General features: G+C 34.9%; 1 protein-coding gene across 1 annotated transcript; it reads right to left on the reverse strand.

Annotated features, from left to right (window-relative positions):
* Nucleotides 1-4,024: 4,024 nt before the first annotated feature.
* LOC105058959 (actin-related protein 4) lies at nucleotides 4,025-18,116 on the reverse strand. Its single transcript, XM_010942051.4, has 20 exons — nucleotides 17,905-18,116; nucleotides 17,674-17,765; nucleotides 16,831-17,007; nucleotides 16,641-16,714; nucleotides 15,285-15,365; nucleotides 15,121-15,181; nucleotides 14,948-14,997; nucleotides 12,966-13,020; nucleotides 11,725-11,802; nucleotides 11,575-11,628; nucleotides 9,536-9,589; nucleotides 9,396-9,456; nucleotides 8,064-8,115; nucleotides 7,782-7,848; nucleotides 7,169-7,231; nucleotides 7,015-7,077; nucleotides 6,552-6,614; nucleotides 5,916-5,980; nucleotides 4,462-4,530; nucleotides 4,025-4,333 (listed from the first exon to the last, which is right to left on the reverse strand). Exons 1-20 carry the CDS (start codon nucleotides 17,915-17,917, stop codon nucleotides 4,288-4,290), a joined length of 1,338 nt encoding a protein of 445 aa, XP_010940353.1. The 5' UTR covers nucleotides 17,918-18,116; the 3' UTR covers nucleotides 4,025-4,287.
* Between the last annotated feature and the right edge of the window lie 560 nt (nucleotides 18,117-18,676).

Genomic DNA, 18,676 nt, shown 5'->3' on the forward strand with positions numbered 1-18,676 from the left:
CTTTATTTGATTTTGAAAAATATAGGGTTTGCTCATCATTGGTAGGCAAGCATCTTTCGACTAAGTGAGCTAAGAGCGATATGAGCTGACCTATAGCTGGTCCCTTTGAATGTGTTTATATTAGAACTATGTAACTAGTTTTGGCGTACCATAAAATTTTATACATTACACACACACACACATATATATATATATATGTGTGTGTATATACATATATATATATATACATATATATATATATATATATATATATATATATATATATATGTATGTATGTATGTATGTATGTATATATGTATATACATATATATACACACATATATGTGTGTGTGTGTGTGATGGAGGCTCAACTTATAGACCTTCTTATTCTCTATATAAATGTTAGTATCAATGACACCGATAAATGTGCTTGATTATTATTTAAATTTATTATTTTTAATATAATAAAAATTTAATTATTGAATCTTTTTTATTGTAATTTGTTATATTGCTATAATGTATTTCAATAATACTTAGAAAAAGGAAAAGTATGCCACATGCATCGTGTAGGGCCGATATTAATGATATGAATTTCTTCACGAAGATTCTTGCGTAGACTTCTCCTTTCACTATTTGGATGTTGACATTAATAACATTATATTAATATTAAGAATTCTACTTGGCCATCACTAAAGTTAGTTACTCAACGTCCAAAGAAAATTATCTATTGAAAATTTTTTTGTTATAATTTATTATGTTATTATATTGCATTTAAAGGATAATTGAAAAAAGAAAGAAATAATCATAGACCACATATTATGCTAAACCAGTATTAATGACAAAAGTTCCAACATATTAGCTTAATTTGTGTAAAATTCTTGATTCGTGATGTTGATATTAATGATGGAAGTTTCTATTGAGCCATCATTAAGTTCATTGCTTAATTTGCAATCGAAAGTTGGTTATTGAAGTATTCTATTTACTAAAATTTATTATATTAATAATACATTTCAAGGATAGTTAAGAAAAGGAGAAAAAAAATGCATCCCACGAATCGCAAAGGTTATATGCTAGTTTTATTTTATCCTGAACCACATGCCTATAAATTAGAATTATTTTTTTATCTTTCAATGAAGTTATTAGCTAAAACACGAGGTATTCAAACCCCAGTGGCATTGCCTATGCTTGTGTGATATTTATTTCTTACTAAATTCTCAAAAATGGCTAATCTACCACTAAGATAAAATAATTTAGTTCACCTATTTAAGTGACAAGTTGGTTGGCAAATTAGTTTGTTTAAAACAATCTTTGGTTCTTACCTACTTGCTGTGGTTCTAATAATGTGGAGGGTACTAATAGTCTCACATCGGTTATGAATCAAAGGGGACTTGCATTTATAAAGAAAGAAAAATTTTTTCCACGTGAGGTGCTTTTTAAAGGACAAAACTGAGAGGCCCATGGGCCAAAACGGACAATACCTTACGTAACGGACTGAGTCCTTGTCCGGAACAATGGTGCACCATAAAGGGATTAAGGTCTGCCTCGGTTCTTTGGGGCTGAGGTCCGCCTCGACTGACTGTGAAGCTTCTCAGACTGTACACATCGGAGTCCCTCTTGACTGGAGGGCTCTGTTGTGGTTCTAATAATATGGAGGACACCAATAGTCCCACATCAGTTGTGAGTCAAGAAAGACTCGTGCTTATAAGGAGAAAAAAAAATTTTCCACGTGAGTCACCTTTTAAAAGGCAAAACTGTGAGGCCCATGAGCCAAAGCGGACAATACCTCACATGACGAGCTGAGCTCTTGTCTGCAACACTACTGAAAAGGGTGAGACGGATAGTTCTAACCTATCTTAGTTATAGCCACCTTCATGATTGATCTAGACAAATTGGCAGGTGTAGATAAAATAAATTGTAGTGGATTGAATTTGGGCAAGTTGGATTAGATTCGAGTAGAGTCAAGGGGATGGGGCTCAAACATATAGTCTATCAATAGGCATCCAATTCGGGTAAAGTTCTCTAATCTAACATAATCAAATCTACCAATCTATTAGAGCAAGCTAAATAGATTTATCCATTCAATCGATATTAACTCAGATTACTATATATAAGAGTCAAAATCAAGTTTATTTAACCTATTTCAATATTTTTCTCCAAACTTATTCTAGTAAACTTGATTTCATTATGTTGCAACTAAATATAGCTTAGCTTCCAACAGAATATTTATGCACTAACCTAACATCACTTACACGATAACAAAGCATAATTTCACTAATAATCTCTAGCAATCATGATGAAACAATCAGAATTTACAAACCAAACGCAAGCAAAAGCTTTTACATATTTATTTATTAAGATTCTAATGAATTCATCCCTATTTTCTAGTTCAATTTTATAAAAAATAGTTGTTGTAATCCAATTAACATGCCACTTTCTCGACATCTACATGTTAAATGACAATCTCACCCTTGTTTTTTTTCCTACAACAATGCAAACTCCTTAACGATGTATATCTCCATTTTCCTTGTTTAAGGTCATAATAGTAGAATGGATTATGATTATAGTATTATTAAAGTTCAAAGAATCAACAAATTAGATTAATTGGATAATGAAAACCATTTTGTTTCATTTATCAAAAATCAGGTTATAATTATTTTTCTGCCAAAATAGAGGATGTTGTTGACATGGGTAGGGTAGAATGACTGATATATCAGACTTTCTTATTTAATTACTCAAGCCAAATTATAAAAATCTATATATTGCTAAAATAACCATAATTAGCCATTTCAATCTATAAAAAAATAAAGGGGAAAAAAAAGAGAAGAGGATAACCAATCATTTCAATGCAATTTCATTAATAATACAATTTGCTACTCTTAATTCAACAAATCTCTACCTCCATTTAATTTGAAAATTCTAGTTTAAAATTGTTAAAAACTACAACACTCATCCCGTGCTTTATGAAAAAAAAGTTATCAAGAATTTTATTTTTACCTTCAAAAAGGAGTTTCTTGTTTTTACCAAAAAAAGATTAAAGATTAAAAAGAAGCTCAACTTGGATCTTTATGAAGAGTAGATCGTAGGGTATTCATCAAGAACCAGATTTTGCAAGCCAGGAAGAGTTGATGCAGCAAAGGAGAAGAAAAAATCAAAATGTAATTGGGAACCCCATATATAGGTCTCCTTTACAGACTCCTTTTCTTTTTTGAATTATTTCAGAATTCTTTTCCTTTTTGACGAAAGTCAGTGTAAGAGTTGACCAATACCCTATAAATAAATCCTAGTAACACTCTTTTGATATCAAGTAGTTATCAATGAAACATTAAAATTTTTCTTTAATATTTGCTGGGAGCAATTATGATCTCGCGAGATGCAATTGATGGAAGGCCAAAAGTTTTGGACATCCTATGGAAAGTTCGATGCGAGACCAACAATAATGTCCTACTCTTGCAAATTCTGTATTCTCACGCAAGCTTGCTTGTATTAAGGTACCTCTCTTTTTATTATGGCTAAGGTCGAACCTTCTTTGGGGTTAAAGTTAGGAAAATTAGATTTTTGACATAAAAAGGCTGTCCTAGTATCCTCCTCTTTGCAACAGCAGGTCATTTGAGAAATCAAAGAGCACTCTCTATTGTGATTACCGACTTCAAAGAGCTACCAAAGCACAAAGGTACACGTCCTGCATGAATCGGGTTATTAAGCAAGAAACAGATAGGAATGCTAAACAGAAATCAGGCGCCGAGGTTGGACTCTTCAGAATATGAGAATACATAAATCACTCGAAAATGTAGGGGAGATTCATTGTCAATCATTTGGAGCATGAACATACTGCGAAAAAATTAAGCACCCACTTTGAGTATTCATACCATGAAAGAGTTCTCTTGGTTTTGGTATAGTTCAGCACTCATACAAGCAGCAGTAACGACACAGTAACTTGTTGAGCTCTGAATCACCTCCCTTAACAAGGTTCATGCTCAGAACAACACAGCAAATGTATGTCACGCATTCAGGACCCCAAAGGCAAAGTAATGTTTAGTGAGAAAGATTCAGAACAAGAGAAAATGTGCTGCTATAATCTCTAACTGTTGTAGTAGAGTAAAGTTACATTCTTTTTCTAATTTCTTGAAAATCTAGCTATATTAAATAATGATAGATTAATCAGAAAATATTGATAATATCAGTACAACATTCCTCGGTCATCAGAAGAGGAACATTATCAGATAGCAACCGGTACCACTCCAGCTTGGGGGCCCTGAACGAGCACATCTTCATGGCAACGTGCATTGTGCTTTCCTGGAATCATACCCCTCAAGGGCATTTTCTCTGAATATATGAAACTCCATGCTCTTCATACCTGCCACACCACATATGTACAGGTAGATGAGCCATTCGAAGAATATGTTGGTTCACCAAACCATTTTGTGCTTGCAAGTAATAACAGAATGAAACGTGATATTCTTCATTAAAAAAAAAAAGCCTCACTCTGCTTTGGAGAACCACATTTGCTGAAATGACCCAAGAGATGCCAGAATACTTCCTCCTATCCAAACACTGCAATGATTATTCATATACAAACCCATTATATGGTGCAAACCATACAGAAACAGCAACGAACAGCTGTTGAAGAACAAAGAGATTCTAAGATTTCACACAATCAGGTTTCATGATGATTATCACTAAACATATCTCCTGAATCAACTTGTACATAAACTATCAGATAAATGCAGATGCATGAGCCTCGAGCCTCCAATAAGATGGGAAAAAACTCATACATCCTACATGATTTTAACTTCCTCTTTAAAAAAAATACAAATGTAATCACAAAGCCTCTGCAGAATGAGGCAAGATACATTTGAGATATTCCTAATCTTAGTCTGCAAAGAATCAGCTGTTGAGCCTATGGTTGGACCCAGTTGACTTACGGAACCATGGTACAGGAAATTTGCCGACCATGTATTGCACATAAACAAGACTTGTTGATTATTTAGATAAGTTGCGCATATTAACATCAGATGAAATGGAAAGTCAAAATAGTTCAACATAAATGCACTGCACCATGCATTCACCATCTAATAAAAACCATTGAGAAATGATACCACACTACCAGTTCTTCAAAAGGACAAAGCAGCAGCGTTAACATTGTAGGAAAAGAAACACCAGCCAATTTTAGGTTTTCTAGAATTGAAGGGTAAATTTCTTGTAAGATTTAAAATGCAACTAAAGAGCAGGTCCCATTCCTTGATTTCAATAAAATTAAACTAATGCGCCAAACAAGCAGGTCCTCTGTTCTTGGGGACAGTGAATTTATAACTCAGGATAATACAGCATGTGGTTTCAAATACCTGAACTTAGATATTTATAGTTTTACATATCTGACAATGTATGTCTGTCATGTTAATGTAATGACAGGAGTTAATAAGAAGTGTGACTGGATGATCAAAATTATGGTATATGATAAATAAAGGGTTTAGTAAGTTGCCACTAGCAGGTGGAGCATATCAAGATTGACTGTCATATCTTCAAAACTAAAATCCACTCTCCAAAACCCTAAATCTGATACGAATGTAAACTCCTTCAGGAGATTTACATTTCATCATACCATTTGCTTCCATATCAGTCAGGCAAACTCTCGAACTATGACCACCTCAAGTCTGCCAAAGTTAGGTGTACTAAAATAAGTCCATCCAGCTTCAAAACTGTACACCGTTATCTCACTTATTAGAAGCTTAATGGTACTTGAGAATTTATACAAGCTGTTCCAAGCTCACCCATCTCCAAAATATATACAGATACATGAGACGCACATATAAAAAGAACAGACAAGCTTGAAAAAATAACAGTAAAATAGGTTTCAGGTGGTTGCTAACCATAAATGTGCCAGTTTGGTAGAAAAAGTGTATAAAGCCAAGATTTTTTGAGAGAACAATAACTATGACCTGAATCGTCTTTCTATCGAATTCCCACTTGCCAGTACCTTAACACGTGCAGCTTGAGGAGCCTCCTGAAGAAAACAATGCAATGGAAATCAGAATGGTATTTCCAATTTGAAATTAAAATCACCATTGTGCATTATAAGCATGCAAGCAACCAGTTTGTTCCTCGGCTGCCTCTACAAAACCAAGGCCTTCGGAAGCTTAGTATACATCAAGAAAAGGATAGAAGACATAATATATGAAATAATACAAGCAAAGACAATTTAATGTTCGATCAACTTACTTGAGTCAATTCATCAAACAGAAGTCGTAAAAGCTTTTCAGATTCGAGGAGAAAGAGAAGGTAGTATATCTTGACCAAAATAAAGAAAATATTTATTGGATTTTATTTTTCTAATATTTCAAGGCCAAGACGACTAATTTTAAAAGATGGCTGCAAGTAAATTATTCTGACAATTGCAAGTTTTGCAACCAACAAGAACATAAAACTCGATGATAAGAAGAACTCACTGAAACATTATTTGCCATTCCCCTTGTATGGATGGGTTAATTTGAAATAATATATTTACATTGTCATACAACAAATTGGGAGGTAAGGGGATAGCAAACACAATGGATGTGAATGTTGGTAAACTCTACCTCCATCAACTCTTTCTCGAGCCGCTCTTTTAACTGTTGCATTGATGCTGTGCCACCTGCAAGCTGTTCATTGAAAAGAAGGATTAACCAAAACAACATTTAAGATTCAGGAAACAGAGGGGGGATAATCCTGAAATTAACTGAAATTACTATATCTAGCACTGGTTTCCCTTCTCTGATGCAAGATCATTTTCTGTATAGTTTTATCCTCACAGAAAAACTACCATAGTCTGTATAGTTTTATCCTTACAGAAAAACTACCATATCAAGCATTTTATCAAAACCCAATCTCGTGGAGAAATATCAATAATCAGCGTTCTCTTTAGCTCTTAAACCTACTGGAAAACCATATGGAACAACACACACAATTGAATAGAGACACTATTTTCAGCATTCAGGCAAAATAAAAGCATCAATGATCAAACCATCAAAAAACATATTGAAAATGGGCATGTACACTTACCAAAATGCTGCTAAATAGTTCTCTCCGAATGTCTACATCGCATTTATTTATGCTCTCAATGACCTAAACAAAAAGACAAGCCAAAAACTTAGCAAATTTAGCAAGATAAGGTTTAAATACTCAATGAAAAGTAAAATGACATGGATGGGCTCACCATTTGTGGAAGACCACGGACAGGTGCAGCAGAATCTGCAAAGCTCTCCATGCCCAGAATCATCTAACATCCAACATCCAATGCAGAAAAAATGTACATGAGCAATTATTTGATATAAAAAAATCAGAAACAATAGACAGAATGAAAAAACTAAGATCTCAATCTGCATTTACTTGGACCAAAACATTCACACAAATGAATACAAGAACAACCAACTTGTAAAACTTCATGCATCAGCTGTTTTTTGGATACACCTTCACACAATTATAATTGTGGAACAAATTCATATTATCAGTTGCATCATGAGTTTAACATAAGCCATATGTCTAAACCTCACAAAACTAAACATCAAAGTTACATAGATCAGCAGAATGGCCATGTCCATATAAAAAGTTCATTGTTAGATTGAAGCAGAAAATGGAAAGACAGAGTGGAGTTCATTTAGAGAACTTCAGCTATCTGGTCAAAAGAATGCGTGACATTGTGGCTAGTTCTAAGTGATTCACAATTTCAGTTTTCTTTGTTGGTCATTTCATTGCATTGAAAAGTATCTTTCACATGGAAACAGAAAAAGGAAAAACATCATTCAGCACAAGAAATTTCAATTATATACCTGGGCTAATGATGGATTAAACAGAACATCAGGAATCTTGAATCTATCGGCACCAATTTCAATTGTCCTGCATCACATAATTAAAAAGGTAGTTATCAAAATGCACAGTGTATGATGAGTTTTGGAATACCCTGAGATGAAACCAATGCAAAATGATATGAACATAATGCACGAGTACATACAGAGAATAGACCCTGGAAATTTAGGAGAAGAAAAAAAATCATACCCAAGTAACCCAACTATTACATACAAATTTAAGCATAAAAATGGTAATGAACTTACTGCCCATCCGGGAGCTCATATGAAGTCATAGGAACATTCGCATATGCAGTCTCTGCAACAAAAGGCTTTTCCAGGTTAGTTCCTTCCTCTCAAACATACTAAAGTCAAAGACCAGAATTACAAAACAGAGTGGCAGAAAAATAGCGGAATTATATTGCAAATCTGATCTGTGAATTGGATTAAAGCAATTGACTTCAGATCTTAGATTCTCTCCCTCCACAGTAAATTCCAACGAATAATGTTGATTCCAGCCAATTACTTCATTGCCTGAAAGCTATTTTAAAGTACACAATTTTCTACCATGGATCCACATAAAACTGGTGCCTTTCAATTGTGAGTCAGAAAAGATTTTCAAAACCAGGTCCTTTCATGCTAGTAGACATTATGATGTGTAGTACAATTGAAGCATGAATGAGTAATTCTACACCCTGAAAACACCATCACATGGTAACATAAATCTGTCCTCCTGGCTCCTGCAATGCGTCCTCTTCAACTTCATCTACCTATATAACCATTTGAATTTTACTACAGATGTCGCTCACCACAATGAGACCCTCCAGGCTTTTATAAAATTACTCATATCAAGATCTCCATAATGAACATGAAGTAACAGTCCTCCCAGAATGTAGCGATCGCTAAAGACATTATCACTTTATTGTAGAATGACAAAGTTGGTTATACTCCAAAATGACATTATCCTCACCTGCTGCATTCTGTATGTGATATTATAACCACTCTATTCAACTTCACTAGATTTCCGATGAGTTACAAGATTGCTAAATATGTAGAAAATATTCTGAAGATCATTACCACTAGTCTCTAAGAATTTCTGAAGACAGATTTCAGACATCAGCCAAATGTGAAGATAATCTTTGACAACTAAAGAGTAACCACAAAATGTCAAGGGATACAATATTCTGTCCAACAAATCTGACTGGGTTATATGTGTAAAAATCCTAATTGCCAGCACCAATAAAAACATATATATGGAATACATCACACAATTCTCAATAAGTAATCATGCACCAGATATTTTAGTTAATTTTAGAAGAATAAAAGAAGTGCTTGAAAGATATTTCACGTTTGAATGCTCTCATCCTTACGACTTAGAATGAATACAAACATAAGATGGGAAAATTAGCTAAAACACCTGACAGACAGCATTTTTTTTTCCTTTACTGAGTGACCACATGCACAGTGATACCAGAATGAGAAAATTTAACAATTAACAACCGATAAAAATGAAAGGAGGTACATTATCTTCAAACTTCAGCCACACAGACCAAGTATTCATGTTCACAATTATTTATGTCATATGGAATTGAGATATACCATCAAATGCAGTATCTGGTACTCGACATACACATTCCTTGACATCACTTGCTATTACCCTCTGCACAGAGCAATCTCGATCACAAGACAATCAACACAGCTACTTTTTTTCTTTTTTTAATCATAGATTGAACACATACCTGGGAGTACAGCTTGTAGCTTTCTGTGGTATTGGGAAAATCAAGATCTATTGTCTGTGAAAAATATAAAATAAAGGAGACAAATAGTTAATATAATTGAAACAGAGTCTCATCAATCTAAATTATTTAGGGCTTTGAAAGAATTACATAAGACACTACAAATTACATCTAGATAGTGAAACAAAAAGATATTTTTATAAATTAATGAAAAATCTGAAACATGTACTTTCAATATGAAAAGCATGCCATTTTGTATTTAATTCAGTGTTTTTTCTTTTTTAATGATAGAAGACTTGGTACAAAAAAAATCAGGTTGATTTTTATTCAAATTCATTGTGCTTAGTCTAACTATCCACCACATACTTCTAGAGGAATTTCCTTTTCCAGTTGATTTGTTTATAAACAAAATCTCAAATATGCCTCCATCCATGATGCATTGAATGATTTAAAAAATTCTGACCATTTAACCAAGTAAATGTTTTAATGTTTCTAGGCAGCATAATTGTTACATTGACAAACTTAAAGCTTTCTAAGAACGTCTTTTACACCATGCATAGTGTTATCTGGAAAATAGAGCAATTAGAAATCTCCTGTAGCTTATGGAAACATGAAAGCATAACTATCAGATTGATACTTCCAACTTCTCAAGTACTGGTATAATGTAATCAAAAGTTGAACTCCTGCAACTTGCAATTCACACTGAATCAAATGCTGCCTTGCTTCACAGGATAATGAAACCATGAATGCAATCAGATTTGAGATGAGTTTGAAAAGCAATTCTTTTAACTCATTCAAATCTAGAAGGGGATGTAAGATGCTCCAGCAAGTGAAAAACCTGGTTACTATTTGCAACTAGAATTGATGAAATAATGTTTCTTTTTTTCCAATCTCCAACATCTCACTCCCTTGTTTTGGACTTGGAATACCAAACCTGAATGCAACTATTCTCACAGTACAAGCTTGGGAATGTGTTATCAAGAGGGCATCAGGTATATGAGAGCATGATGCATGCATGAGATTAAAACTTATCTGCTTTGTGCATAACTATTATTCCTCAGGATAAATAAAATACTTTTAAAAACCAATGGGATGCAAAACAGTAGTCATACCCAGAAAATATGTCTAAAATGTCAGTTGCGGAACCACCTGACCGTTCACAATATGCATCTTAATTTGTTCATCAAGGCCAAGTGTATGGATACGAGATTGCCAAAACAAGAACCACAAAACATTGCAGAGTACTAAGATCATTTTCCTTCAATGCTTTCAACATAATCCTCCATCATCATCCTTCACAAGTTCTCTCCTCAATTTACTAGCTACAATTCTTCTCACCTTTTCCAGAGACAACTCTACCATATAGGTCACAATAATGTGGACTTTCAGCCTTAAAAGCTGTATTAGAACTTTGTTAGCATTTCCGCATCTTTCCAAGTCCTTTATATTATATGTTTTTTTCATTTCAAATCTTTTCTTCATCAGTCACTTCTTAGACTCCCTAGCAATCCACTAAATGTAGGTTAAACATACTTAATAAGAATTTACTTAAATGCTTTTAACACAATTGGTAGACCAACCACAAAACATAAGATATAGCAATAGCATGCAACTTTACACCTGATCTTTAGCTAATGCAATAGCAGCCATTGTGCCAACATGCATATATTTTGTCTTAGTTTGAAGTATGTCTTCACTTGTGGTCTTAGTTTGAAGTATGTCTTCCCTCTTTCACATATACATCCATTGAAGTACTGAAAAGCTCAATTTGTACTAGTTGCAGCTAACCACAGAATTAGCACATCAAGAGTTTTTGTTTCGCAGTATTCAGTAAGATGGATAGAAAATACTGTATCTTAATTTAAGGGGCAGCATGATTTTTAGAGTTATCAGGTTGATTCAACAATAAGAGCACCACAGGGAAGAAAGAAAAATTTAAAAACAATATGTGTTGACAAACAGATTAAAAAAAAACAAAGTATCCACATATACATAATTAAGAAAAAAGCTTGCAAGCACAGGCCAAATTTTCATGAGGCTACCTGAAATTCTCCGGACCGGATTTCCCTTCTCTTGAAGGAATATCTAGGCTTCAACTGAAAAACCATAAAGCCAATGCAGGACTCCGGAATCACAAATTAGCGACTACAAAATCATCATTTGGTTCTAAACACAGTTATAAGTTAACTTACCACAATGCCTTTGCTCTCCAAACTTTTCATCATACACTCGGTCAGGAATTCACCTCCAATTGGTGATTTTGCCGCAGCCTACAGCCACTCAAACAACCACGCTAAAATGAAAAAGAATCCTAGTGCATGTGACACTTCTAAAATGTCAAACATAGAAGTGCTCAAATCAGCAAGTATAGACCAGTTTATTCTAAAAAATAAGTCATGTACAGGCCATGCTTTACCCAGCCTAAATTTTAGGTGGTTGGGCCGGGTTGATCAGGTTGTGTTGGGCTCATGCGTGAAATCCTCGGCCGAACTCGAGTATTTCCTCTAAATGATATATATTTATAGACAATTTTTAATGCCCCTGTGTGATATCTTGCAAGCATATACTATATAGATGCTGTATGTATGCTGTATGGTATGCTGTACTGAACAACCATAACCAGCCTGAAGCTGCATTAGAGTGAAACTGGGTATGTTACAACCAAGTTAAAACTTCTGCTTCTATAATTTAGACCTAGCCAAGATACTTCTGCATCCAAGCAGTCCAGGACAGAAGCAAACTGGTACCAGTCAACTTTGGGCTAAGGGTTAGGTATGTCACTTGCGCATCAAACTACTGTTTACCCAACCTAGTCTGGCTAGCTGGTGTGCAATTCCAACCATATGCCATGAGGAAGTGCAGCAGCTTCCTTCTTTGCAAAATCATGTGGAAAATAATATATTATTTTAAAACAATAAATATCATCTGGGACTGGACTTTCATAAGTCAGATTGGGACTGGGCATGGTCTACAAAATAAATAAAATCATACTCCATTAAATTCTGTCACATCTTAAACAATTCCAGCTGCACATAAGCTTGGGGTGGCCCAACGAGAACCAGCCCATTTTCACCTACACCCATAACTTGCTAGGATTTTACTATTATTATTTAGTCATTCAAAGCTTGGTTTAATTTTTGAAGATACACAACTTACCTACACACTCGTGAATGGCAATCCACGCAACAGTGCAGGGTAACCCCCATTAAATCTAACAACTTTATCAAATGAAACAAAATAAGGAACAGAAAGCACCATATTAAGCACTTGCATCCTTGCAGCAATACAGTCATGCACAAATATTGGAAATGCTTTATTTAGAATAATGCTAAGCTGCTACTCCATCAAGCTCACTAAAATGGCTGAGACGTGTTTGAGTTGCCCGTATCATCACATGTTTTAAGTTACTTTGTCTACAGCGGCAGTAGAATACCTTTTGAAGAACATAGCCATCATGCACAGCAGTAACGGTTGTGGATCCACCCCCGCTGCATCAGAAATACTCTCTTATTGCTAGTCTCGGCATGATTATAATGTTACGATGATATTTGAGCAATAAGAAAAATTCAACAGCAAAGGCAGGCATCCAAGAAACAACCATTCCAAATTCCTAAAGTGTGCCAACAATAAAAACCTAAAAATGATAGTGAGACCCATGTAACATTAAGAAATAAAAATATGGTGATTTTGAAGCACAAAAAAAAAAAGCTTTTTTAATGGTTATAAATACTGAAAATAACATGAGAACTGTAAAAGGATAAACATTGCTTGGAGCACCACGTGCAGATGAGCTGCCATGTGCACACACATTTATCGATATACACACACATGTTGACATAAAGACATGTAGAAAACAATTCATCCCTACACAGTTTAGGCCAGATTCAGTGTTACAAAATTTAATGCGACCATGCTAAGCCCACCAATTGACCGAAGCTCCAAACTGCGAGTATTGGAGGACAATATTTATTTAACTTGATATAACAAATTTTGTTAAAGTTCCCAGAATCATTGGATTATATAATATAGACAATATAATATGTCAATGCTACTTGATTGGCTCTTGTTTTATGATGTCCCAAGAGTCTGCTACCTCATCTCTATCAAAAATGCTCATACACTAGGCAGCATGCTTCTATTGCAAGGGTTAAATTAACATGATAAGCATATTATCAAAGCCAAAAAACCACAGCAATATCAGAAGACACTCCCTCAAAGCATAAGGACAGATTTAAAATATCTAGTTGTTAAAGAGTGATGCTACACTAAGACAATGGCAACCTGTTAGAGATATGGAAGATACATGTTTGCAGGGTGTATCGTATTTATGTTTATAATCTTGCACATTGAACAACACAACTAAGTCGGTTGTCCTACCAGGCAACCACAAAAAAAAAAAAAAAACACACAGAAACCATCGACACAGGACAACCTCAGGAAATAAACTCCAGTAATAGATAGGTTAAAAAGGTATCATGCAACTTGTGATTCTAGAAGAGTGCAAGCATATGAAGTGGCGATAAACAAGAATCAAAGAAACAATTAGGGTAAGCACATCCCTACTTTGATATATAAAACAATTAATATTCACAAAAAAAAAAAAGTCTAAAAGAGTAACCAAAGAATGATAGAAGGGCAATGAGCTCCTGCTGGAAAGACGATGACGTCAAAACAAACCTAAAACACTGATCTACTTGCACAAACTAGTTAAAAAGGATGCATTGGCCAAATATCAGTTCATGTCACTTTTCATTAATTAGCACAAGGCTTCATTTATCCAGTGAGATTTTGAAGATCACACATTAGATCTAAATATTGCAGAAATGGGAATTAAACTTAAATACTTGGATCACAATGCCACCACTTCCCTCCCTGATGACCAAGTAGCAAGAGATCACTTGATTTGACGATTATCACATAGCAACCTCCAGACAGGGCCAAGCACGGAGAATATAACAGTGTTCAATGGTGAAACTTTGCTATGGATGAGTCAGTTTCACACCAAAGAACTCCAAAATGGTTTACCAAAATACATGGCCAAATTATTTATTGAGAATGCTACATTAAACACTTAAGCCATAGCCAAGACATGGATTTAGAATGAATTTATGTGCATCATCATACAGCTGTTTTTGCATTGTATGATTTCAATTACCTATTATAGAGCTTTGTAACTATGGAGGCCAATCATTTTAAAACAATAAAAGCCAAAAATGGAAGTATCATGTCATGAAAAAACAGAAACTTGTGTGGCACTGAGAAATGAATTTTGCCAGACTTGGGGAAAATAATAGCTGAGTACATCAAATTTTAAGAATGCACTCAAGTGTGGTTGCATGTAAATATAGCTCCTGACATACAAAATGCAAGTGAAAGGACAGCAAAAAATAATTTCAGCAAGCACAAGTATCCTACCTATCAACAACAAGAGACGTAGCTCGCCCAGATGCAAAGGATGTGAGAACCTGGCAATGGAAGATAGTATAGTCAACCATATGCATATGCTAACCAGTTGGAAAAAACTCAGCTTAGAGAAGGCATTAATGATTATGCCAAGTGCCTCAATGAAGAATGGACTGAAAGCATACAGCATTTTTTGCTAAAAATAACGCTGGGACTTTGTAATTCTCAAACATGAGCTCTGCTGCCCTGTCAAACATTAAACAAAAAGGTTACAGTCATGCACATCCAACACTGACGTAAGTACAGAAATAGCAAATCTCGGTCCCATGTTAGTAAGGAACCAGATCACCTTTCTCTTTGCTGAGGAGTATTACAAGATGGTTCTGCAAGCAGCATCGGATGTTCTTTGGGATCAATTAATAACCGTTCCCTGTGAAAGCCAGCATAGTCACAGTAACTATTATTCACATAGTTATATCAAACAAAATCGCTTCTCTAATCACTGCAAGAGTATGCTTCACAGGATTGTCATACAAACCAAACAACAGCCTCAACAGGCACATAAACAAATATGATTTGTGATCATAAAACATAATTCCAGCATTATATGATTCATTTAGACACGGTGATGCTGTACCGTAGGAAAATCATGCATCAATGATTTCATAAGCTGTCTAGGCATGTCGGTTTAATTGGTTATAATATGGTTCATACTTAAAGCATGAACTCAATCTTAGATACTGGTAAGCATATTAACAAGTCTATAACCGGGGCATCTAAGCTATTTATCAATAAGTGAATTGGATGTCCAGTTCCTTTCCACTAATTAAACAATGAGATCAGATGGGAATGTCCTTTTTTAAAAAAGGGAGGGGGTGTGTAGGGATGGCCTTCACATACTAATATACAAAGAGGCCAACAAACTTGATCAGCACCACATGCCTAAACTGATGTCTTGGAAATCGTGTATGCATTGGGCACTTATAACACTCTCCAACAGGCATTCCAGATAACAGCAGTTACTAATTAACAAACAGAAAACATACTGCACTTGCCACCATTAGATCAAGAGAGTAAAACAATCCAATATATCAGATAACGAATTTCAGATGCAATAGTAGTAAAGCATAGGTCATAACAAACAACGACAATGATAAGGAGCCACCAAACCATGTAAATGTGTGTTTCTGCATCCATATGATTTGGTGAAAAACAGTCACCAGCTGACTTTGATGCACGGATACCATAATGAATAAAACATATGAGATTTGGCTGCTGCATGATGTAATAATGCCCAAAGTGGCTTTAATAAAGCTACTGTTGCATAGAAAAAGATGGGATATAAGCAAATGCAATTAAATACTAAAATATACAACTGCTTGTATTGGCTGTTCTTCACAAATGAAACAATGAATTATAAGGTATTTAACACCAGGACTAGGGCATAATCATCCATAAGGAACAGCTGTAATGCTTTATTATTGTAGAAGACCTTAACGAAATTTATTCCACTATGCCCCAGGCTAAAATTTATTGGCAAATAGATAAAGAAAATGTGAACCAACTTAATAAGTTACAGATTGCAAACTCATAACATCTGATAGAGGTGAATGAGAATATGATAAAGAGAAAACACAGAATAAGAATCACTCTCATTTTTGACATCACAGAAGCTAGCTAAATCAGTGTAATAAACAGCTCATACCTGAAAGCATGATCCCATATATTGTCAACAATATCCCAATCAACAACAACTCCATCTTTTATAGGTGATATCACCTAAACAAAATTAACAAACATAATTGTAATGGGAAAGCTACTAAAATATAATGCACCAAATCACATCAATCCTTGAAAGGTACAAAAACACAAGCTAAGCCTCGTGGCTGCCTGACCTCCATATGGTCTCGTCTGTACCCTAGGGCTTGAGAACCAACATACAACTTCCGTTTGGCCTTGGGTTTATCTGAATCAAGTGGCTTGACACCATTTTTAGAATCTGATGCAGATTCAGATTCCTTCTCAGACTTGACATCATTGTTAGCTTCTATGTGATCAATCGAGCCAACCACCTGAGGAAGCAGAACATTTATCGGAACGAAATATGGGCCAGATTTCCTTAAAATCAAACATGTTACAACTATGTTATCATATTCTGATCTGTCAAAAGCAAATATTTGTCTTGTTCTACTGAAAATAAAAATCAAAAAGAATGTACGACATATTTATATCCTTGTAAAACAAATTATCCATCATTATGCATGTCAAAAAAATTTATTAATCATGGAATGTAGCAAGGTAATGAATATCAGAAAGAGAATGTCAAGATGCCATAATACAAGTGAATCTGAATTGAATATAATCTGTAGGATATAATGATGCACCACAATTTGCTCTTTTTCATCAAATGGATAGTACTGAGGAACAGTAATTTTAATCAATGATTGTTTAATTTTGCAGTTTTTCAAAGCAACTAACCTTGCATGAGATTTAGCTCTGTAAACCACAACTTCCAAAGTACATTAATAACTAATTTTGAAGCCCAAAAAGGAAGAGAGAGATAGTAACTTGAATTTACTCCCCTTTTTCTGAGTCCCGACAGAAAACCCCGCTAACGAAAAGAAAATGGCAGAAAAATGTCTCACAAGGAGATAAGCACAAACTGTAGCATAACTGCACCAAAATTCAAATTTGCAGCAAAAGTATACACAATGCACCGCTCTTCAAGAAATACTTACAGAGGGAAACACTGCCTTGGGAGCGTCTTCCCCCGCATAACCAGCTTTGCACGTGTGAGAACCCAAATCGATAACTATGGCCGAGACCTCATCTACGGATCAGAAACCAAAGGTAGACGGTAAATCAGACGATACCACTTGGTTTCCATCTATCTTTCTAGGGTTAACCGAAAAATGAGATGAGAGGAAAAGAAGCTGGCATGGGATCAAAGAAGCTCCAATCGAACTCACCGCCACCGTACATGATGCCGAAGTTGAGGAGGGGGTGCTTCGCTGAGAAACCCTACCTCCAAGAAGCGTTCGCCGTGGGCTACGGAAAGAGCGGGGCTCGAGGAGACCGCGGATCCGTAGAGAGACGAGGGAGGGAGTGGAGACTCGAGAAGAGGGATTTTGGTGGGGAGGGGAAGAAGGTTTGGACTGGGTTTGGTCTCGAGGACGAGAGCGGACGGGAAAGGAGGGGCTTTGGAAGGGTTTATACGTTTGGGCGAACCGAGTCCGGATCGCACTGGGTTTAAAACACCAGCTTTCATTCGATATGCGATCCCGCTGCCGAGCGGGCGCCCTTTCGCGTCGGATATTGTACCTTGATTTCGTACATATCGTCCAAAAGTACGTATCTTTCTATTCTCACTCATCCCTTCGCTTTCCGATTAAATTAAATTTTTTTATTCATTATAAATTTTTTTTTATATATTAAATTATTATTTATTTTTTAAAATAAATTAAAAAATTATTTATTTAAATTTAAACTTAAAAAAATTAAATTTTAAATAAAAATAGTTATCCATTTGAAACATAACTTAAAAACAACTGTCCAAATAAAAATAAAATGATTCAATTATCTTTACAGTTATAAAATAATATTATATTATTATAAAATAATATTATACTATTATAAAATTATATTATACTATTATAAAGAAATACTGTATTGTTGTAAAACAATACTACAATAAAGGAATACTACACTATGATAATATAATATTACTTTATTATGAAAGAA

Source organism: Elaeis guineensis, chromosome 16 (genome assembly GCF_000442705.2).
Source record: "Elaeis guineensis isolate ETL-2024a chromosome 16, EG11, whole genome shotgun sequence".
Lineage (NCBI taxonomy): Eukaryota > Viridiplantae > Streptophyta > Magnoliopsida > Arecales > Arecaceae > Elaeis > Elaeis guineensis.